Genomic DNA, 22,583 nt, shown 5'->3' with positions numbered 1-22,583 from the left:
AACGAACTAAGAGTGTTCATACTGCTTGGACTAAGAGCGTCCATAAAGCATCAAATTGTGACCATATTAAAAACATCATTGTTTGGTCTAATCCAAAAGAGATTCTTGGAAATCGATTTCTTGGTAGCATAGCTCGGAAATCTTATTATTGTTAGTTTTCGTGGAAGTTTAGCTCTGAAACTAATTCGTTCTTGTTTCACCCCTTTTTCAGGATGTCAAACTCGAACATACTCGATTTTGTTCCATTGGATTATGCAGGCAAAAGATACCTAACGTACGTGGGCTCAGGATGTTGAGCTCCACCTTATTGCCCGTGACTTATTGCATACAATCCAAGAGCTTTGTCCTATAGAAACAACTCCAAACCCTCAAACTGAGAAAGATATTTCCAGGGCACTTGCCTTCATGAAACGTCACATGGATAGTGACCTCCAGTTTGAGTTCATAAATGAGGATAGCGCTATAAAGCTTTGGCAAGCGCTTCGCGAACGATATGGCAATGTTCGTGACTCCATCCTTCCGAATACAGAAGTAGAATGGAAAGATCTTCGCTTCTCTGAATTTGACACAGTCATGCAATTTTATTCGGAAGCCCTCCGCATCAGAGCAATGATGCACTTCTGTGGCAAGACGATCACAGAAGAACAATTGATTGAGAAAACCCTCAATACCTTCCCTGTCTATGCTATGAGGTCCTGTGATTTATTTCGGACTCATATAAATGCAAGATGGATCACAAGCTTTCAAAAGCTTTTTTTTTTTTTTTTTTTTTTTTTTTTTTTTTAAAGGGTTTGGAACCCAGCCTAACTGGGAGGCTCAGCCCCACGCCCGAATATTATTAAAAAAGAAGAAGAAGAGTGTACTGCGAGGGGGACATAAAACCTTCACCTCGAGCACTAGTACAAGAGTGTAACTGACATGAGACACACCACGGATATAACAGAATACAAGCTGGAGCCCCATAAAGGGGCCCGGGAAAACTAAGAAAACCTGTAGTTTGGGCGAGCAGAAAAATCATGACCAAAAGATGAAAGCAAAAACGGCGGTAAAAAGTCCCACCAAACATAATTCTCTGTGGCTGCACCATAGTTGGCTAATCGATCTGCAACCGAGTTACCCTCTCTAAATATATGTGAAATGTGGACATTCATCTGTCGAGCAATATGCATACAATTTCCCCAAGTCGTACGCAGACGCCAAGGAACAGACAAAGGTTCCCTAAAGTATGTTAGTAAAATCAACGAGTCCACCTCCAACCATAGATTATGCCATTGTTTTATCCAAGCAATGTGCACTGCCTTAGTGACTGCTAACATCTCTGCATCTAGAGCACTAAGCACTTGTACATTAGCAGAAAAAGCACCCAGGAAAGATGCATCACAGTTTCTGAAAACGCCACCATAACCTGAATGTGCCTGATCATGAAAAGATCCATCCGTGTTCACTTTCACCCAATGGATGGGAGGGGGCCGCCATAACACCTGAAGAACTCTAGGGGCTGTAGGTCGCAGTGGTGAAAGACCCAACAAATCAAAAATTGGCATAGATTGAAAATTAGAAGTAGAGGTAAAAATCAGAGAACCTGATTCTTTGAGTGACAATAGCAGCTTCTGTTTGAAGGCAACCTCAGTATACTCACCCCCTTCATGTTTTAGTCTGTTACGCTCCATCCATAAACTCCATAATAAATTGCAAATCGTAATATGCCAAAGAAGTTTGGAAGAATAAGAGAGGCTAGAGATATAAGCATCCCCAAAAAGATCAACCAGCGACATACCTGGAGCAAAATGAAGCCTGAATAGAGATACAACCCAATACCAGACTGATAATGAAACTTCACAGGTAATAAAAAGATGATTAGTGCTCTCTAGATTTTTCCTGCACAACTGGCATCTGGAACATAGAATGGAGCCACGACGCTGGAGGAGTTCATCAGTGGGTATTCTATTCAGCAAAACCTTCCAAGTAACCAAACTCTTTCGAGGTTGGATAGCACCATGCCAAATTTTACGTCCCCAGGTCACCACTGGAAACTGCTCTGCCAACAAGCGGTAGGCGGATTGGGCAGTGATGATGCCTGATTTCTCCAATGCCCACACCGGCTGATCTGGCATGTCAAAAGATGGCAAAGGACTATGAGAGATTGCCTCAGCTGCCTCCCCGTGAGCCCTGTTAAAACTCCAAGGAATTTTCCATTCCCTGTTGTGAATAAAACTACAAACCGTGTCATCAAGAAAGGGGAGAATTTCAGGAGCACAATTGATGGAGTTGAGAAGAGTTTCACCGAGCCAATTATCCTTCCAGAAACGTATTAATTTACCATCACCCACAACCCATTGCAGATTAGCATGAAACCGTGGCCATAGCTTCTTAAGCCCCAACCAAATTGATGACTTCTTGTAGGAAGTAGATGGAATGAAACCTGAAGTTAAGAAACGATCATGAAGCAGGATTGCAGAAGGAGTGGTTTTTGTGATTACATCCCAACAACGTTTCAAGAGCAGGGACTTATTTAATGTAATGAGATCTTTCAAGCCCAAACCCCCTTGTTCTTTGGGGGTGCAACAATTCTTCCAAGCTACAAGTGCATAACCATCTTTTAAAGGATCACCATTCCAGAAAAAATTGCGTATCCATCTTTGGACTTTCTTCAAGAGCTCAAGGGGCCATTCATAGACCTGGAAACTGTAAAGTAGCTGACTCTTAATAACAGAATCAATTAACTGTAGCCTACCTGCTTGTGAGAGCAATCTACCTTTCCAGGAGCTGAGCTTGGTTTTGACTTTGTCAGCAATGGGAAGCAAAAAACCCGATTTAGCTCTCCCCACAAAAATGGGGACACCCAAGTAAGTAAACGGAAATTCACTCACATTGATGTCAAGAATGTTTTTGATCCTTACTTGCCGCGGAACGGCCGACTTACCAAGAAATAGCTGTGACTTGGCTTATTCACTGCCTGACCAGAATTTAAAGCGTATTCATCCATGAAGGACAGCAAGTTGCGAAGATGCTTGTAACGGCCTTGAAGAAAAATCATAACATCATCCGCAAACAAGACATGTGATGGAGGTGTTACATTTCGTGGAGCTTTAATGCGCGTGATCTTATTTCCATTAACCAGGGAAGTAATGCCCCTACTCAGAACCTCTTCAGCAAGGCAAAATAGAAGCGGTGAAAGCGGATCCCCTTGACGCACCCCTCTTGAGCAAGTAAAGAAGCCACAAGCTTTGCCATTCACATTAATGGAAAGATAAGCAGATTGCAAAACTGTGTGAACATACCTGATAAAAGTCGGGTGAAAGCCAAAAGCTCCAAGAACCCGTAGAAGGAAGTTCCAATCCAGCGTATCAAACGCTTTGCTAATATCAAACTTAATTGCAATATTACCATATTTGCAGTGTTCATCTAGCAGATTCACACACTCAGAAGTTTGTGTAATTGGATCAATGATAGTACGACCAGTGATAAAGGCACTTTGATTAGGAGATATAATTCTTGCTGCAATGCGACCAAGGCGATCTGCGAGGATTTTCGTAAGGATTTTGAAACCGAAGTTGGCAAGTGCAATGGGCCGATAATCAGAAACTGTTTCGGAGTCCAGAAGCTTGGGGATGAGCGTGATGGCATTTGAATTAAAGTGAGGCATAATGAAACCATTTTCAAAGAAAGTTTGAACCACCAGAACAACATCAGGGCCAACCACAGACCAACAGAACTTGAAGAAACTGCCATTGAAGCCGTCTGGACCAGGGGCGCTGAAACTATCCATGCCCATTACAATGTCCTGAATTTCTTGGGATGAAGGGACTGCCAGGAGGGCACAATTTTCTTCCTCAGTAACCATGCGGGGAATAGTACGCTCTACTAGCCCGGTATTCACAATATTCGGATCACTTGTGAAAGCCTTCTCAAAGTGTTGCACCACATGAGATTCTATGGCAGGCATGTCTGTAATAGTCACCTGGTTAACTTTCAAAGAACAGATGGACTTGTTTATGCGCCTCAGCTTGACCATATTGTGCAAGAAAGAAGTATTCCTGTCGCCATCTTTTAGCCATCTGATCCTAGACTGGTCTCTGAGGAAAGTAGCTTGTATGGAAAGGTTAGAAAGGAACCTTGAGTGAGCAGCATCTTCCCTGATAAATCGATCCTCAGAGGGACCCATAATTGAGATCTCAGACTGAACCGTATCCAAAAGAGCCTTTGAATTTCTAACTCTGATATGGACATCCCCAGTAGTAGCCTTACTCCAATCCTTTAACATCACCTTCAGAGCTCTAAGTTTGGATGCCAAAACAAACTGAGGGCAGCCGGAAAAGTGAAGTGAGGCCCAAAAATCACGGACCAAAGAGAGGAAATTAGGTTGTTGCGTCCAGAAACTTTGGAACCTAAAAGAAGGTCTGAAAACTTGCTGAAGCCTGGAGCAGGTCAGTAAAATAGGACAGTGATCCGATGTAGCTTTAGTGAGTGTGCAACAATCAATAGTAGCCCAGGATTCCAACAAATCCAAATTTCCAAGAGCTCTATCTAAACGCTCGTCAATTCTACGATTTGTCCAGGTGAAAGCAAGCCCCTTTGTTGGAATATCAAGGAGACCACAAGAGTTACACATTTGCTGGAAATCATGGCATGAGGTTGCGTTTGGTGGATTACCCCCTCGTTTTTCATGAGCTCTGAAGACACAATTGAAATCTCCAAAAACGACCCATGGACCTTGTACATGTTGTGCATGGATAGCAGCAAGGTCGGACCAAAGTTGCCTCCTCCCCGTTAGAGTGGTTTTGGCATATACAGCTGTTAGTGTACTGTGAATTCCCTCATGTGTGCAAGAGACTGTAATCTGCTGGGAACCAACTGAAAGAACTTGCAGTCCTAGAGATTCATGACAGAAAAACCAGAGGTTTGGGTCTAGAGGACCCCGATCATTAGTAGTAACCAGGCGTAAGCCTAGAGTTCTCCAGAAAGTAAACGGAATTGATTCAACTGAGACAAAAGGTTCTGAAATACAAACAATTAAAGGTTTATGTGAACGTACCATATTAGCTAATGCCCGCTGTGTATCATCATTAGCAAGACCACGGGCATTCCAAAAGAGAACTTTCATGGATAAAGTTTATGTTTGGCCCCCTTCTGTAGGACCAACTTTTTGGTACCAAGCTTGAGTTTCGCTTTAGATTTCTCAGCGAGTTTAGTAGCTTTCATCACCTTTTTAGAGATAACTGGAGTAAATTCTCCTTCCTCTAAGTCACCATTCACCTTACCATTTGATGTGACCTCAAATGCATCACTTATCACTGCTTGATTATGAGCATATAAGAAACCTGGTGGAGCAGAGGCAGTGGAGGAGCTTGTCACTCCAACATCACTGCTAGCCAAAAGAGCAAGTTCCACAATTGGACCAATACAAACTTGAGTGGCAACAACATCTTCCTGCACTGCATGAGTTTGAGCTGCGATGTCATGTGATGCGACATGATCAGCCGCTTGAGCAACACCACCCGTGGCCCGTACTGGGGATATGCAGAGCCCCTGATCAGGTCGGTTGCAGCTTTCCATCTGGGTTGCTGCAGTTAGTGGTGTCTGGGCAACAGGTGCATCGGGCTTTAGGGGTGCACTAGCCTTCTTTGAACGACGGCGGGTTCGACGGCGGCCTCGAGTCGCGGAGCGGCCGCGTTCACCAGCACTAGTGGAATCAGTAACGGGCTCAAAGTGTCCTCCACGCATCGCTGCTTCTGCCTTGCTTCTGCACTTGTTTGCAGAATGGCCAACAACGCCACAAACTTGACAGAGTACTGGCAGCGACTCATATTCAATTCTGGCAGTAACTGCATGTCCATGTGTACGAGCAACCCGAATTTGATCACACAAAGGCTTTGAGAGGTCAACATCAACAAGAACCCTTGCATAGAGTCCCAGTGTTCTGTTCGCAGTCCTTGCATCCAATTTAATTGGAGTACCCACACCTCGCGCAATCTCAAAAAGAGTTTGATGGTCCCAGTATGCAAATCCTAGATCCCAGAAACGAATCCAAATCTGCGCAAAGGTGTTTTTGTACGATGCTGGGGAGAATTCAGGAGTCCACTTGATTAATCTCAAGATTCCAGGATTCAGATTAACAGAACCTAGTTGCCAAATGCGTTGCATATCATCAATAGTTTTGAACTGAAGCATGAAGAACCCCTTGCCTAATGGAGCTACTGACCAGTTGGAGAGCTTAGGCCAGAACAAACGCAGCCTTTGAGCCAGTTCATTAGCCTTGGGCATGACCCCATTTGGGGGTGAGAGCAATTTCCCGACAAGGATAGTCTTGCAACGATCAAGCCCGCGCTGGAAAGGCTCATCAGAGATTTGGATCGTGACGACTCCATCATCAATAGATGGCACAGGCAAGTCATCAATCGCAAACCCAAGCGGGACATCAGAAGAAAGTAAAGAAGCAAAGGTAGTTTTAGTGTTGGGGGGAGGGTTGGGGAGAGGAGGCTCGTCACCAGCGGCGACGGAGGCCGGCCGGGAAGGGGAAGTCATTTTAGGATTTCACTCTTCCCCATATTTTGTAGCTTGTTCACACACACATACACCAGCTTTCAAAAGCTTATTGAAGCTATGGAAATTGCTGAAAGGCAAGACAACGAGCTTGTGAGAAGAGAAATTGATAGGCTTCGAGATAGCTATCCAGAGCATCGTCTCATGGCTAGAGAAAGTCGCCATAGAAGTCATGATCCATTTGATCGAAATGCTCATGAAGGTAGTCGCCAAAGGCGACAATCACGCCACCATAGGAGCCGTGACTTTGAGGGACTAAGGGTTGGAAACCATAGAGCCAACGTTGGCCATGGTCATAATCTTCCAACGCCTTAGGTCCTAGGGACCATGCACATTGCGCCAATGCGCCTCAATCAAGGGAGAATCCTCTTCATGCACTACTAAAAAAAACTTCAATTGCGACGGCAATTTGCGACGACAAATTGCAATTTTGCCGTAGCAAATACTTTTCGTGACGGCAAATTGAGCATTTGCGACGGAAATGTTAGCGTTGCAATAGGTGGCGTCACAAGATCCAATTGCGACAGTAAATTTTAGTCGCAAAAAGTATTTGCGACGGAAATTGCTGCCGTCGCAAAGGCTAATTTAGTTGCGACGGATACTTTGCTGTCGCAAAAAGATATTTCATTTTAAAAAAAAAATCTGGTGTGAATTTCACACCAAAGCTAGTACTGTACTACAAAAATTATAAATTGAAAAATGTTAAGATACCATATGAACTCATTTCAATTACAAACCAACAATCACAATTACAAGCATCAAAATACCTAAAACTACTAAGCTTCTTGTTGAACTTCAGAGTTACACACAAAGCTACTGAACAAAACTTTTGAACCATATGTATGGTGATAACTAACATCCTCCTTGCTTGTAACATTCCTCACCAAAAGACATGTTGAAAGACCTACACATACAAAGACAAAACTCAATAGCTTTTCTGTATCCAGCAGTAAATATTTGCAGAAAAGTTGGAACATCCTTGTTAACTCCATATATGTCGACACAAAGGGAAAAGCAGGATAGAGAGTAAGAAAGAGTAATGAATTCTGTGTTATATATGGCATGGATTCCTAACTTCTTATCTCAGACCATAATGCAAATTAATAAGTAGCTCAAGGCAATAAATCAGTGGGTATTATTAGTACATTATACCAAAAGATTAATAATTAGCTATACCTCCTTTGAGTCAAATGACCAGAGGCTTAGACAATGGATCTTTAATAGCAGCCTCAGTGAGCCAGTAAAAGAGTGCTCTTCCAACCCTGTGATTCACAGTGACAACCTACATAACTTATTCTTTCTCTGAACTTTTGAAAACAGAAGCACACATGCAGCCAAAATCACAAATTTCAGTAGAAAACAGAAGCACACATGCAGACACGCATCGTGTTGATGCGAATAGATCGAGTATCAAGGATTACCTGAGAAGAAATATGAAAAAATATGAAAAAAAAGGAGAATTTGGTTTATTGAATATATCAATAAGGGAACCATGATCACCAGCAGATGTATGTCCATCCAACCTAAGGTACCAATACTGCTTAAAGCTGAGGAAAAAAAAAATCTGTGGAATAGAAACAAACAAACCATGTCGCAAGAAACATGTAAAAGCATTTCCATACCGTATGTTTGTTGCTTTTAGCTTGGGAAATAATCGATCAAACATCTCAAGCTTCCCAGAAAGCCTTATAATTGGTGGTAGATAGTGCTTTGGTATTAAGTTATCAACCTGCAAATAGCAATCAGATAACAAGTTTATCTAGAAGAAAGCTTACTCTGTATACAAAAGAAAGGAAAAGATAGGTCTTCAAATCTTAAAGGGCACTTGTGAAAAAACAAAGAAACAATCTTCATTTTACAAGGTGATAATTAAAAATTATTTAGTTCTCATTTCCATTATCATTTATAAGAGTTGAGAATTTAAAATGAAAAGGGAATGAACATACCTCCTCTACATGAAGCTAGCTGAGATATGGATGATTGCATATATTTTGAAGCTCCATAACAGAGTTGTGCACTGATCGGGCCTGAAAATGATATGTGCATGGTAAGAAACAACTTAGAGTTCCCTTGACTTTATACAAGTGAGAACTAAACTACCTTTAAATTAGTAATTGAACCCAGATTTTCCTCTACCCTCTTCATCAAAAGCTTCTGATAACCAGAAGCCTCGCATCTTACGAGTCTCTCAATCATTTGGGGTAGTTCATTCTCAACCTGCCATAAAGAATTGCAAGAACAATAGCATGATGATTTCCAACGCTAGATATTTATATGTTGACTATAAACTTCAAAAGATAAACCATAAACTCCAAGACCTTCTGATTGTTGCGATGAAACTTCAATAACATTGCTTAGGGACCAGAAGCGAGACATTGTATATCAAATTTCTCAATGCAAGATAATCAGATACAAAGCCATATACATGAGCAGCTCAGAAAGTCCAATATGTCTATAACGAATTCTTACAAAATAATAAAATCAAGAGATAATAAGATACCCAAATAGCAAACTAGTAAAAGAAACAAACCAAGTGGATATAGATCTATACCGATCTAAATTGAAATCACAATGACTGAACTCGGCATGGAAAGTCAATCTACATGTGGAGATAAACTCCAATTTCTGACGAGAGCAAGAAATTTGATAGGTTGTTGCAAAATCCCCAAATTCAAAACCCTAAGATTAAAAAAATTGCAACCTGCAAATAAATTTGACAAGAAAAATAAAATAAAAAGAAACTACAAGTGTGAGGGAAAGTGCAGGAAATAAAAAGGAGAAGGAGCGAGGAGACGATGGTTGATGGTCGGATACACCGGCGATGCTAGATTCAGATTGAAAAGCTTCAAGAGAGAGTGAGAAATAGCTTTCTAATTTTGGGTGTCGTCAGGTGAGTTTTCATAGTTCGGCGGCGGGTGATGGTCGCTATCTTAATCTGAACGGAATCGTTGATTGGGAACATGAATGGTGGAGAAAGGCATCGCCATTTGGGAACCAAAATCTAATTGCACGTACATTCGGAAGGTTAGGAAATTGGACTATAGAGTGATTAAGAGAGGATATAACAGAGGTGGTTGTGGTCGGGGTGGCCATCGAAGAGGAGACCGAAAAGAGCAGAGAGACAGAGAGACAAAAGATTCGAGGAAGGAAGAAGGAGGAGGATCACTAGGTTAGGGTTTTGAGCTCGGTGAATGAAGCGTGAGAGAGAAAGAGGAGGAAGTGTCGCGTGAAAGAAATTGATCTAGATCTGAAGGAATAGTCGTATTTGTTTCTTTTTTTTTTAATTATACAAGCGACGGTGTGACTATACCGTCGCAATTGATGCATAATTATGCGACGGTAATGTTATGTCCGTCGCAAAAATTCTTTAACATGCAATGGTAAAATAGCCGTAGCACATGTCGTCGCAAAAGCTGACTTTTCGCGACATTTTCGAAGCAATTGAAGTTTTTTTTAGTGGTGATGGTACCTATTTCTGATATGGAACGTCTGATCAATGGGCCTGAGTTTGCAATGTACCTAAGAAGGTAGCTGCGTCACAGTGATCAAGACATCGAGTTCAAGAAGACTTTAAATCTGGCGATGAAGACAAAATGCCGCAGATTTTTTAGAGTAGTCTTTTATTTCCAAGAATTATGTAATGGCAGTTATGCCTTAAATCAATAAATGACATTTTGTTTGAACTCTTCCTCACTTGGCTCACCTAATTAAGTATGATGTCTAGGAAAGTAATTGAGATTAGTGGTACTTAAGAGAGCCTCGCTCCACCGACATCTCTTCCTACTTTCCTGGTCATATTTGATTGGAGTCACCGAATGGATTGAGTGACTACAATCTGTCTAAGTTTGACTTTTAATTTTGGATTAGACTTTGGTTAAGAAACTTTGATGTAATCATTGGCTATTAATAAAGTGTCGATTCTTTTACGTAATGTCTTGGACATACCTTAATTTGAACTTTATTTGAAAGAAATAAGAGCCAATGGTTTTCATGTGGAAACACATAACGAGAATGGACATAAGTTCCTTTGCATTATCTCTAATGACTACGAGTATTAGAGAAGCTCATGTGTCGCTCTAGTGAGTTATATGTAACCACTATTTGAGTAATTGAGTCCAATAACGTCATAAGAGATGACTTTGGGACATCGACACATATAGGCTTTGACATGACCAATTGGGACAGCTAGGTCATGATATGATGATCCGTTTATTAAAGACTTCACACAGACATCCATTCTTTTGAGTGAAAAGAAGTATGAATCAAAAGTTGATTCAAGGAGAAGGACCATGCCGTCACCCCCTACGACAAGAGCTTGGCATTGACGCCAAGAGTGGCAATGTGCCACCTCTCTCCACTTCTCAAGTCAATTGTGATTTCATGGCTCAACCAAAATCCTCATTGGTTGCTTCTAAGGTCCATCACTCGTTTCCCAAAGCCTGCTCTTTTAAGGATCGAGACCATCCTATGCAAAGGACACATGTGTTCTCAGAGAATCTAAAGGGATTCTGTGGATCGACTCAACCAATTTGCGGACTGCTTAGATGTTTTATGGTGTTAGTTGATCCGCAAACACGCTGGTCACGTGTTGTGCCATTATCCACTCGTAATGCTGCTTATACTACACTCCTAGCCCATCACATATGGCTACGGGCTCACTACCCAGATCATCCCATTCAGTCAATTTGACTTGATAACACTAGAGAGTTTACATCGAAAATTTTCGATGATTATTGCATATCATTGGGTATTGATATCAAGTATCATATTCCCATATACACACCCAATTGGTCTGGCGGAAAAGCCACCATTAAAAGACTACGATGGTAGCCCGGACTTTGGTAATGCGCACCAATATTTCCGCTTGGGTTATGCAATATCGCATGCAGCTATGCTCATTCGTCTACGACTCATAGCATCCACTCAACTTTTATTTGCGTTACAGCTAGTGACTGGGTTCGAGTCTAAATATCTCGTACTTATGCATATTTGAGTGCGCGACTTATGTGCCAATTGCGCCGCCACAGCGCATCAACATGAGTCATTGCAATGAATGCATATATATATATATTTGTGTTGGCCATAGGCCTCCAACTATAAGTCCGCTACGTAAAACCCTTGACAGGCGATCTCTATTTCGCTGGATTTGCTAATTGTCACTTTGATGAGACAGTCTTCCCGATGTTAGGGGGAGATTAGAATGTCAATGTTCAACAGGAACGACAGGAATTGTTGTGGTCTGTCCTCACTATGTCTCATCTTGATCCCCTAAAAGTGACGAGATCACATATACCTGCTGCAAACATGTCTGCAAGGATTGATGTCCCCACAAGAGGACATGGTGCCACCCAGAGAAGATGGGTACGGCACCACCACCATGGATGGTGGTATGGTGACGCCACAAGGTGGCATAATGGCGTCATAGGCCATGGGTTCCGCTAGAGAGCGTAGGAGACCCATAGGTTCGATGGATTATCGCCCTAAAAAGAGAGCGAGTTTGGCACAACTTGATCCATTGATCATTGATACTCAAAATCCGTCTCATGAGAATATTTTGGATTGTGGTTATGTCCAAGAGACATCGTTGGGGGACGCCTCAATGTTAGAACCAATTCCTGAGAATATAGAGATCTCTACGAACTACACTAGTGTACATGAGGACGTGGAATTGTTGAGACCAATGACATCGAACCTTACTCCGTTGAAGAATGCCAACGTAGAGAAAATTGGCCTAAATGGAAAGATGTGATCCAGGTTGAATTGGATTCACTAACGAAGAGGAAGGATTTCGAGCCTGAGGTGCCAACACCTCCTAACATAAAACTTGTTGACATTAATAGGTCTTCGTTAGATAGTGTGATGAGAGAAAGAGATGATAATCTCGCCTTATGACTCAAGGCTTTTCACAAAACGCCCTGGAATCGACTACGAGAAAACGTATTCTTTCGTAATGGATGTCATTGCACTCCATTACCTTGTCAGTTTGGTAGTTTCCGAATAACTGAACATGCAGCTTACGAATGTGGCCACTACGTATCTTTATGGGGATCTAGATACGGAATATAATAAAATCGGATTGAGATTTTTTAGGTCAATCAATACTAGAATCGCTTAAATATCATGATTTAATGATGGAAAGATTTTAGTGATGAAATAAAATTATATGATTTTAGATTAAAAAAAAAAAATCATGTGCTATAATACACATATTATCATGGTCTTGGATAATTTTTTTTTTTTTTGAGTCTACAAAAAAGTTAGGGTTGATTTTCACGGCATACAACATCTTTATGTGTACTTAGCATCGTTTGGATCACAACTCCACCGACTTACATTATCAAAATTGATAAATGTATAAAAGGAAGATGTTGGGGCTAACATTGAGCTGATAGGTTGAGAAAAGTTTGGCATAACATTTTTACGACAATAACTTTGTAGTGACAATATATAGTATACGACGCTCTGTAATATTAAAGTCTCGAAATATATGCTCATAAGAAATATGGGTTGTATGGAGGGAACCTCTTTTTATGCCACAATAAATCATTTGCAGTATTCCTCCAATCTCAGGATACCCTAAATGAGGCATATACCTAAGACAACACCCATAAAACCTATACAATGTTCAGTTAGACCATAGATTAATGCTCTAACAAATAAAGGACCTCTAATCTTCCTCTAGATAAACAGACCCTATACAAAGTAATTATCATTTGATAATGGACTTTCAATGCTCAAGAGTGGATGAGATAAATTGCCTTCGAGGCTTATGTGCTCATTTGATCAAACCAGTTGAACATAGAGTACTAGTTCATCATATTGCAAATAGATTTATGACCCTCTTTTCAAATTCTACTTTTTTTATTTTTTTTCTTTAAAAATAACATGTTATGAGTAGGACTCTCAACTAAGATTAAAACATCTTTTCAAATTCTATTTTATTTACTAATTAAAGAATAACATATTATGACTAACGGCGTAACTGTTTAGTTTTGCTAAGGTTCGAGACCAAAGAAAGCCTTTGTAGTTTGTACCAAAGACAAAGCTGAAGATGATGCGCAGAAGCAGCAGCACAAGAGGTATGGTTTCTTGTCTTCCCTCTACTCATCTTGTTGCTGTTCCCCTCATCAACACTTTGATGGCTTTGTTTCATTCGAGACCGAGAGAAACCCAGCTAGGAAATCGACCCAAAGTCACCAATCTTGAGGATGCCTTGAAGGTGTTCGATGAAATGCTTCACTCGCGTCGTCTGCCTTCTTCTGTTATTCCTTTCAATCAAATATTGACTCAACTTTCCAAACTCAAACACTATTCAGCAGTCATCTCTTTGAATAGGCAAATGCTTCTGCGTCGAATTGTTCCTAATCACTATACTCTAAACACTATCATCAATTGCTATTGCCATTTGAATCAAATGGGGTTTGGCCTATCTGTCTTAGGACAATTCTTCAAATTCGGTTTTCAACCGAATGCTATTACCTTCAACACTCTGATCCACGGCTTTGTTCTCCATAATCAACTGCCTGAGGCTGCACGAATTTTCACCAAAATGCTGGAGGGAGAGCCCGATGTGTTTACTTTCAACACTCTAATAAAGGGCTCTTGCAAGATGGGGAACAGCAGTGCAGCCATTCAGTTACTTAGGAACATGGAACAAAGGGGATGCGAGCCTGACATTGTTTCCTATAGCACCATCATCGACAGTCTCTGTAAGGATACCCTAGTTGAAGATGCAATGAACCTCTTCTCAGAAATGATTGGTAGAGGTATTGCTCCAAACATTGTTACTTACACCTCTTTGATTCAAGGAGTTTGCAATATAGGTCACTGGAAACAAGCTACAAGGTTGTTGAAGGAAATGGTGAGTAAAGGTATCTTTCCAGATGTAGTCACTCTCAGTGTCTTGGTTGATACACTTTGTAAGGAAGGGATGGTTGTGGAAGCCAAAACTGTGGTTGACATGATGATTCAAACAGGAATTGAACCTAATACGATTACATACAGTTCCCTTATGGATGGTTACTGTTTGCGAGGAGAAATGGACGAGGCGAAACAAGTGTTTGATCTGATGATTAGCAAGGGCTCCATGGTTAATGTTCAGAGTTGTAGCATATTGATAAACGGATACTGTAAGCAGAAAAAGATCGATGAGGCCAATAAGGTTTTTCAGGAAATGACTTGTTGGGAGCTTGTTCCAGACACCATTACTTATAACACTCTCATTGATGGTTTTTACAAAGCAGGGAGAATACAAGATGCAGAAAAGTTGTTCTCTGAGATGCAAACTTGTGGCCAACTTCCAGATGTTCAAACTTACACTATTATACTTGATGCCCTATTTAGCAACAAACAACTTTCTAAAGCAATAGAATTGCTTAGAGAGATGGAAGACAAGAAGTTGGAACTAAATATTGTAGTTTACACCGTTATCATTGAAGGTTTGTTGAAAGCTGGAGAAGTTCAGTCTGCAAAAGATCTCTTCTATAGTTTATCTTCAAAAGGAGTTCAACCTGATGTGTGGACATATAGTATAATGATTAGCGGACTTTGCAAAGGAGGCCTATTAAGTGAAGCAGAAAATTTGCTTAGGGGAATGGAACAAAAAGGCTGTTCTCCAAATGATTGTACCTATAACACAATTATCCGAGGTTTTATGAATAACAATGAGATATCAAGGGCTATGGAACTTATTCAAGAAATGCGTGAGAGGGGATTCTCTGCAGATGCATCAACTATGGACTTGATTGTTGATTTATTGTCAAAGGATACAGTAGATCCTGTATTATTAGCATGGCTTAAAGATTCAGTCTGAAGTTATTTGAATATTTGAAATAACTAGCTAGGAAATTCAAAACTGCTGCAATCCTGCTCGTTTAGCAACCTTGGATGTTCTGTGAATCCTGTTTGTAAGTCCACCATTGAAATACAATATCAGTTCTTGTTGCACTCCAATTTTGAGCACATTTGTTTTCTATTTCATTATGTGTGTGTGTGCGCGAGCGCGCACACGTGATAGACTGAATGTTTAGTTGCTGGCAATAAGTATATCTGCAGAAGTATTTCTCATTCAACTGGTAAGACAAGAAAACTGACATTGCATTCATTTCTCTCTTCTAATTCATCTGTGTTTAATATCTATGTCCTAAAGGGTGCTACAACTCTTCCGATGAAAGTCAACTCTAATAACTTGGAACAATCTGCAAGTGATGCATAATGGTTCAATTACATCAATTTCAAGTCCAAGGAAAATATCATAACAAGGAACCAAGTATTAACAAAGTATTTCATCTGCAGAAGTATTTCTCATTCAACTGGTAAGACAAGAAAACTGACATTGCATTCATTTCTCTCTTCTAATTCATCTGTGTTTAATATCTATGTCCTAAAGGGCAATTGATTTTCACATTTTTTTTTAATTGTGAAGTATGTGCCAGAACCTATGACTTGTACATCAGTTTGCAAAACGAACATCCAAAAACTCTTTATTCAATAAAGGCCTATATTTTTAATTTGAGCATTTTGGGATATTCCCAGATTTATTGCTAATATTAGGCTCTTAGCTAGGAAAGATATGGATAACCCTTACCTTTTGGCAATGTTTAGGTTCCTTGATGATTGCTTCAGGTTTTTTATTATCATCCAGTGCATTTCTACACATTACTCGATCAATGCCTCTGCTTATGTTCAATCGATTATGGAGCTTCTGGAGTATGGTTTGCACAACCATATTTGTAGGCTGGAATGCAGATTTGTGAACAAGAGCAATAATACTTCTGTTCTGCTCTGGTTTATGCCTTTTGTTGAAAAGAATGGAACTGTTGAGCTGAGCATGCTAATTATGTTAGGCAATTGTAAACTTTAGTATGAGTAGTCACTCTGATCTAGAATTTCTAGTCAAGAAAGGAAAAGACTTGCTCAGTTGACTGCTTCATCATCATTGAACTATAATGTGGATTTATTCTTTAGCAGCAGGCCCCAAATTAGGGATTGGAATAGGGTATTGACTTTCCATTTGTTTCATTTTCTCTAGTTAGGTATTTTGATTCCCTTTGCCAGGGTTTGGCACCTACTGATTTAAGGTCTGCCATCTCTATATATATAGAGTTTTAATATTAAAAATCAATTTTATCTCAATTATCATTTTCATCTTCCTCTCCTCTCATTCTTTCTTTACAAAAATGTTAACAAACGAGCACTTAATTTTCTGCGAATGTCTTTTTCTTGGGCATGTTTCATAATCTTGAAGTCCAATTTTTCAATTTTTAATTCTTCATCTGCGTTTATCTTTACATTCCATCTCCTTCTTAAATGTATTAATTTGTTTGACATCTGATTTGGCTTTTGCAATGTGGTGGATTGGCAGACTTATCTGGATGGAAAGACCACCATGTCGATTTACGAAAGGAGGGCCAGCATCAAAGAATTTTATGGTGAGTCAGGTTCAAAGTAGATAACTTTACTAATGTAGTAATTTATAGTCAAATGCTTAACATTGTAAATTTGGAAGTTCATCTGCAGTAGATGAACTTGTTTGTCCTTGATATGTGTTGTGCTCATATGTTTTTCCATTCACGGACGGGTGATATTTCCTTCTTTGTTGCAACTTCGGAAGGGCATCACAGATTTGGAGGACAGGAAACAAAAAGAGGTTTATAATGTCAGATTCAGAAGAAAGGATGAGTTGGAGAGAGGAAAGCTCTCTGAAATTGACATGGAAAGAGCAGAGGAGTGTGGAATTTGCATGGAGGTGAACAACAAAGTTGTGTTGCCTAACTACAGTCATTCATTGTGTTTGAAGTGTTAGAGGACGATGGTATCTCTATTCTGTACAAGGAACTGTCAAACGAAGAAGGATATCTGTGTAGCAAGGAGATGATGCGGAGACCTTGTGTCCGAGTAGAATAAGAACAAAAAGCACAGCTGAATGAACAAGAACACAAAGCATTACTGGTTGAACGAAAAGAACCGCCTCTGTTTACATACTGTTGCATGCTTGTATACCTAGCTCAACCCATTAGGATGAGTGATATTGATGACTAGTAGAATTGAATTTTGTTTCTAAAGATTCAGTTGACTCATACATAATTGATATTATTATTTTTTGGTCTTCACTATGTAGTTGCCTTGAAATGTTTTGACAAGGTTTTTGGGACTTGGGAGGGAGTGTGTTAGACAAGGTCGAGCTCGTTTTGACATGCCAAGAGTTCCCCCATGACATCTTTAAAATGTCAAACCATATCAAAGGCCATATTTATTTCTTATCAATGAATCATGATTTTTTGAATGTACTCCATTTGATGGACCTCAACAATTTAGACTAGATTTTTTTTTCTCTTCATTTGTCAATATTTGACTTTGAAAAATCAGAAAGAAAAAAAATCGGATTGAGATTTTTTAGGTCAATCAATACTAGAATTGCTTAAATATCATGATTTAATGATGGAAAGATTTTAGTGATGAAATAAAATTATATGATTTTAGATAAAAAAAAAAATCATGTGCTATAATACACATATTATCATGGTCTTGGATAATTTTTTTTTTTTTTTTGAGTCTACAAAAAAGTTAGGGCTGATTTTCACGGCATACAACATCTTTATGTGTACTTAGCATCGTTTGGATCACAACTCCACCGACTTACATTATCAAAATTGATAAATGTATAAAAAGAAGATGTTGGGGCTAACATGGAGTTGATAGGTTGAGAAAAGTTTGGCATAACATTTTTACGACAGTAACTTTGTAGTGACAATATACATTATACGACGCTCTGTAATATTAAAGTCTCGAAATAGATGCTCATAAGAAATATGGGTAGTATGGAGGGAACCTCTTTTTATGCCACAATAAATCATCTGCAGTATTCCTCCAATCTCAGGATACCCTAAATGAGGCATATACCTAAGACAACACCCATTAAACCTATACAATGTTCAGTTAGACCATAGATTAATGCTCTAACAAATAAAGGACCTCTAATCTTCCTCTAGATAAACAGACCCTATACAAAGTAATTATCATACTTTCAATGCTCAAGAGTGGATGAGATAAATTGCCTTCGAGGCTTATCATGTGCTCATTTGATCAAACCAGTTGAACATAGAGTACTAGTTCATCATATTGCAAATAGATTTATGACCCTCTTTTCAAATTCTACTTTTTAATTTTTAATTTTAATTTTTTAAAAAATAACATGTTATGAGTAGGACTCTCAACTAAGATTAAAACATCTTTTCAAATTCTATTTTATTTACTAAAGAATAACATATTATGAGTAGTACTCTCATCTAAAATTAATATGTTTGTTTTTTATTACGAGATAAAGTAGGTCTGTAGTTTGCTCAATGTAGATAAAAATATAAAACTCATATGTAGTTCTTATAATTGCAGTTGTATCTGGCTAAAGTTTTATCTGTTAAGCCAAGTTTATTGTAATAATTTTATGATAAGAGAGCTTTACAAATGTTTTTGCAAATAAACGTGTGAAGTATATGTCATAAAAAAAAAAAAAGTGTGAAGTATAAGAAATCCAAGAATTATGGGAACGTCAAAATGACCCTTTGTTTCCGACGATTGAGGTGCCTCGTCGGCTTAGCAACCTTGAAGTTAAAAGAAAGATCAAAACCGAAGAAAGCCTTTGTACCAAAAAGCCAAAGCTGAGGGCAAGAATTCTGAAGATGATGCGCAGCCGCAGCAGCAGCAGCACAAGAAGTATGGTTTCTTGTCTTCCCTCTACTCATCTTGTTGTTGCTGTTCCCCTCATCAACACTTTGATGGCTTTGTTTCATTCGAGACCGAGACAAACCCCCCATCTAGGAAATCGTCGACCCAATATTATTGTGAGTAACGTTGAGGACGCCTTGAAGGTGTTCGATGAAATGCTTCACTCGCGTCCTCTGCCTTCTTCTGTTGTCCCTTTCAATCAAATCTTGGGTCGACTTGTCAAATTGAAACACTATTCTGCAGTCATATCTTTGAATAGGCAAATGCTTCTGCGTCGAATTGTTCCTGATCACTATACTCTAAACACTATCATCAATTGCTACTGCCGTTTGAATCAGATGGGGTTTGGCCTATCTGTCTTAGGACAATTCTTCAAATTCGGTTTTCAACCGAATGCTATTACCTTCAACACTCTGATCCACGGCTTTGTTCTCCATGATCAACTGCCTGAGGCTGCACGAATTTTCACCAAAATGCTGGAGGGAGAGCCCGATGTGTTTACTTTCAACACTCTAATAAAGGGCTCTTGCAAGATGGGAAACAACAGCGCGGCTATGCAATTACTTGGGAAGATGGAAGAAAGAGGATGCAAGCCTGACATTGTTTCCTATAGCACCATCATCGACAGTCTTTGTAAGGATACCCTAGTTGAAGATGCAATGAACCTCTTCTCAGAAATGATTGGTAGAGGTATTGCTCCGGATGTTGTTACTTACACATCTTTGATTCGAGGAGTTTGCAATATAGGCCGGTGGAAACAAGCTACGAGGTTGCTTGATGAAATGTTGAGTAAAGGCATCTTTCCGAATGTCGTCACCTTCAATGTCTTGGTTGATACATTCTGTAAGGAAGGGATGGTTGTGGAAGCCAAAAATGTGGTTGACATGATGATTCAAAGAGGTATTGAGCCTGATGCGATTACATACAGTTCCCTTATGGATGGTTACTGTTTGCGAGGAGAAATGGACAAGGCAAAACAAGTCTTTGATCTGATGATTAGCAAAGGATCCATGGTTAATGTTTGGAGTTGTAACATATTAATTAATGGATATTGCAAGGCTAAAAAGATCGATCAGGCTAACAAAATTTTCAAGCAAATGCGTCGTATGGAAGTTGTTCCTGATAACGTGACTTATAGCACTCTTATTGATGGTCTTTACAAAGTGGGGAGAATCCAAGAAGCAGAAAAGTTATTCTCTGAGATGCAAGGTTGTGGCCAGCTTCCAGATGTTCAAACTTATGCTGTGATACTTGATGGCCTGTGTAACAACCAGCAACTTTCTACGGCAGTAGAATTGCTTAGAGAGATGGAAGCCAGAAAACTGGAACTCAGTATTGTAATTTACACTCTTGTTATTGAAGGTTTGTGCAAAGCTGGAGAAGTTCAGTCTGCAAAAGATCTCTTCTATGGTTTATCATCAAAAGGAGTTCAGCCTAATGTGAGAACATACTCTGTAATGATTCATGGACTTTGTCATCATGGCTTAATAATTGAGGCAGAAAAGCTGCTGAGAGAAATGGGAGGGAAAGGATGTTCTCCAAATGGTTGGACCTATAACACCATTGTCCGGGGGTTGTTAAATAACAACAAGACATCATGGGCTATGGAACTTATTAAAGAAATGGTGGACTTGGGTTTCTCTGCAGATGCATCAACTATGGAATTGATAGTTGGTTTATTGTCTAAGGATATAGTAGATGCAGCTTTGTTGCCGCTATTAAAAGATTCATGATATAGTTGATTTGAACTCTATTAAGCTCAGGTATGTCAATTTCTTCACCTCCCCAAAGTTTTTAATTTCACTTGTTGTTTTTTATTTCACTTAATTAGATTCAGAATTATAGATTGGAATTTAGACTCTCTGTGATGCAAGATTAGACTCTGTGTTATGAATTATGACCGTAGATATCTTTTTTTAATGGTCTTAAATCTAGGCTGCCATTGTGCAGTTAAGTATATGCTTCTCAGAAGAGAGCTTATACCTTGCAGTTATTTGGGGCTTTAAATCATGATTTCTATTTGATTCTTTTGGCGTGCCACCATAGCTAGCCACCTTTTTTGCTTGCTTGTTACTGTTTTAGGAAGGCTTTCTCGGTTTTCTGTAGTCCCTGTTATTTGGCCGTATATGACGCAGATTTCTGTTGATAACTGCTTACAAATTTCAGGTTATTTATGGTATACATTTGTGTAGATTGAGAAGTTTGAACAAGTTGGCTGAAGCTAACTCTTGGAACTCAACCTGTAAGCTTGCTTGATTGGTGAAGTTGAACCTAGCAGACAAAGGAAGGGTTCTTTGGAATTGTATAGAGACCTCTTAGAGGCATATTCAAATATCATTTGGGGTCTTGTCTAAATCTGGGAATGTAACAAAACTTCCCTCTTTAATCGTATATATCCAATCTCACTTACCTACCAGCGAGAGGTTCAATCCTAGTCTACATAGTTGACAGCAAGGCATTGAGTAAAATCTTAACCTTTTACTAGTCTACATACTTATTCTTCTTGTACTCATCAAGTTCCCATTGAAATAGGATCCACACAAGGAAATTGAGGTATTAGACCTTTTTGTTCCCTCAATCAAAGGAAACAATCAATAAAGAATAACAAATTTCAGTTTGCTGTCCTTCCATGCTGTGTTGAATGTTTTTATGACCTTTTGGCTTTTGCTAACAAACGTTTCTTTGTTATCACTAAATTTGGCAATTATTTCAGCCAATCTTTTTGTTCTCCTTTGTCTATGCTTTTGGGAAAATGTAATAATTTCCTGTGCAGCTTTTTGCTGGAACAATCCCTTTGTTATTGGTAGTGGTATTATGTATGCCTTCATATACCCTCTGTTGTTTCTAAAGCTCCTTTTCTGATGTACAAGAGTTATTTCTGCACTGTTTAATATATCTTGAGCAATCCATGGCCCTTTTTGTAACTCAAGCAATTCAAAAGATAAGGGATGCAGTTCATGACTTGTGTACACTATGCCCAGCTGTTGCAACGTCACAGTTTGCTTTCCTTTTCTTTTTCCTTTTTTGTTTTTTCAAAGAAAGGCTTTGAACAGTGATTCAATACAGAAATGCTGATATTTTCAAGTGATTTGAAAAATCATGGCTACTAGTTGGCAGTAATTTTTTTGTATACATTGTGCTTTGAATCATCTTCTCTTCCTCCAAAATTGATACAGGAACTGGCTGTTCACTGTCATTCTTGCATCCAGTATCCTTTATTCTCTTTGTTTTCAGTGGCAAGGTTTTGCATTATTTTTGTTGAACCATACACAAGTTTCAATCAGTGTTAACAATTGGGTTTAGAAAGAGGGTTGAAT

At 39.3% G+C, this 22,583-nt stretch overlaps 1 protein-coding gene and 1 long non-coding RNA gene across 3 annotated transcripts; one reads left to right on the top strand and one right to left on the bottom strand.

The window, feature by feature from the left end:
- Window positions 1-7,229: 7,229 nt before the first annotated feature.
- Window positions 7,230-9,773, bottom strand: LOC133734564 (uncharacterized). Of its 2 annotated transcripts, XR_009858414.1 has the most exons (7): window positions 9,095-9,773; window positions 8,644-8,760; window positions 8,490-8,570; window positions 8,166-8,272; window positions 7,965-8,090; window positions 7,720-7,805; window positions 7,230-7,447 (listed from the first exon to the last, which is right to left on the bottom strand). It is a non-coding gene; the product is annotated as an uncharacterized LOC133734564 (long non-coding RNA). The 2 variants fall into 2 exon arrangements; XR_009858413.1 differs by lacking the exon at window positions 7,965-8,090.
- Window positions 9,774-13,284: 3,511 nt separating this feature from the next.
- LOC133730226 (pentatricopeptide repeat-containing protein At3g54980, mitochondrial-like) lies at window positions 13,285-21,883 on the top strand. Its single transcript, XM_062157854.1, has 2 exons — window positions 13,285-15,349; window positions 19,068-21,883. The coding sequence occupies exons 1-2, from the start codon at window positions 13,595-13,597 to the stop codon at window positions 20,997-20,999; spliced, it is 3,687 nt and encodes a 1,228-aa protein (XP_062013838.1). The 5' UTR covers window positions 13,285-13,594; the 3' UTR covers window positions 21,000-21,883.
- Window positions 21,884-22,583: the final 700 nt, after the last annotated feature.

This window comes from Rosa rugosa, chromosome 2 (assembly GCF_958449725.1).
Source record: "Rosa rugosa chromosome 2, drRosRugo1.1, whole genome shotgun sequence".
NCBI lineage: Eukaryota > Viridiplantae > Streptophyta > Magnoliopsida > Rosales > Rosaceae > Rosa > Rosa rugosa.
The sequence above is the reverse complement of the archived record's forward strand: the minus strand, read 5'-3'. Positions and strand labels throughout refer to the sequence as shown.

What these genes read in the sequence shown, in the direction of transcription:
- LOC133730226 (XM_062157854.1), top strand. Translation starts at nt 13,595, where the DNA reads ATGATGCGCAGAAGCAGCAGCACAAGAGGTATGGTTTCTTGTCTTCCC. An exon ending in TAGCATGGCTTAAAGATTCA is followed by an intron (nt 15,350 to 19,067) that starts GTCTGAAGTTAT and finishes TGTGAAGTATAA; the next exon opens with GAAATCCAAGAATTATGGGA.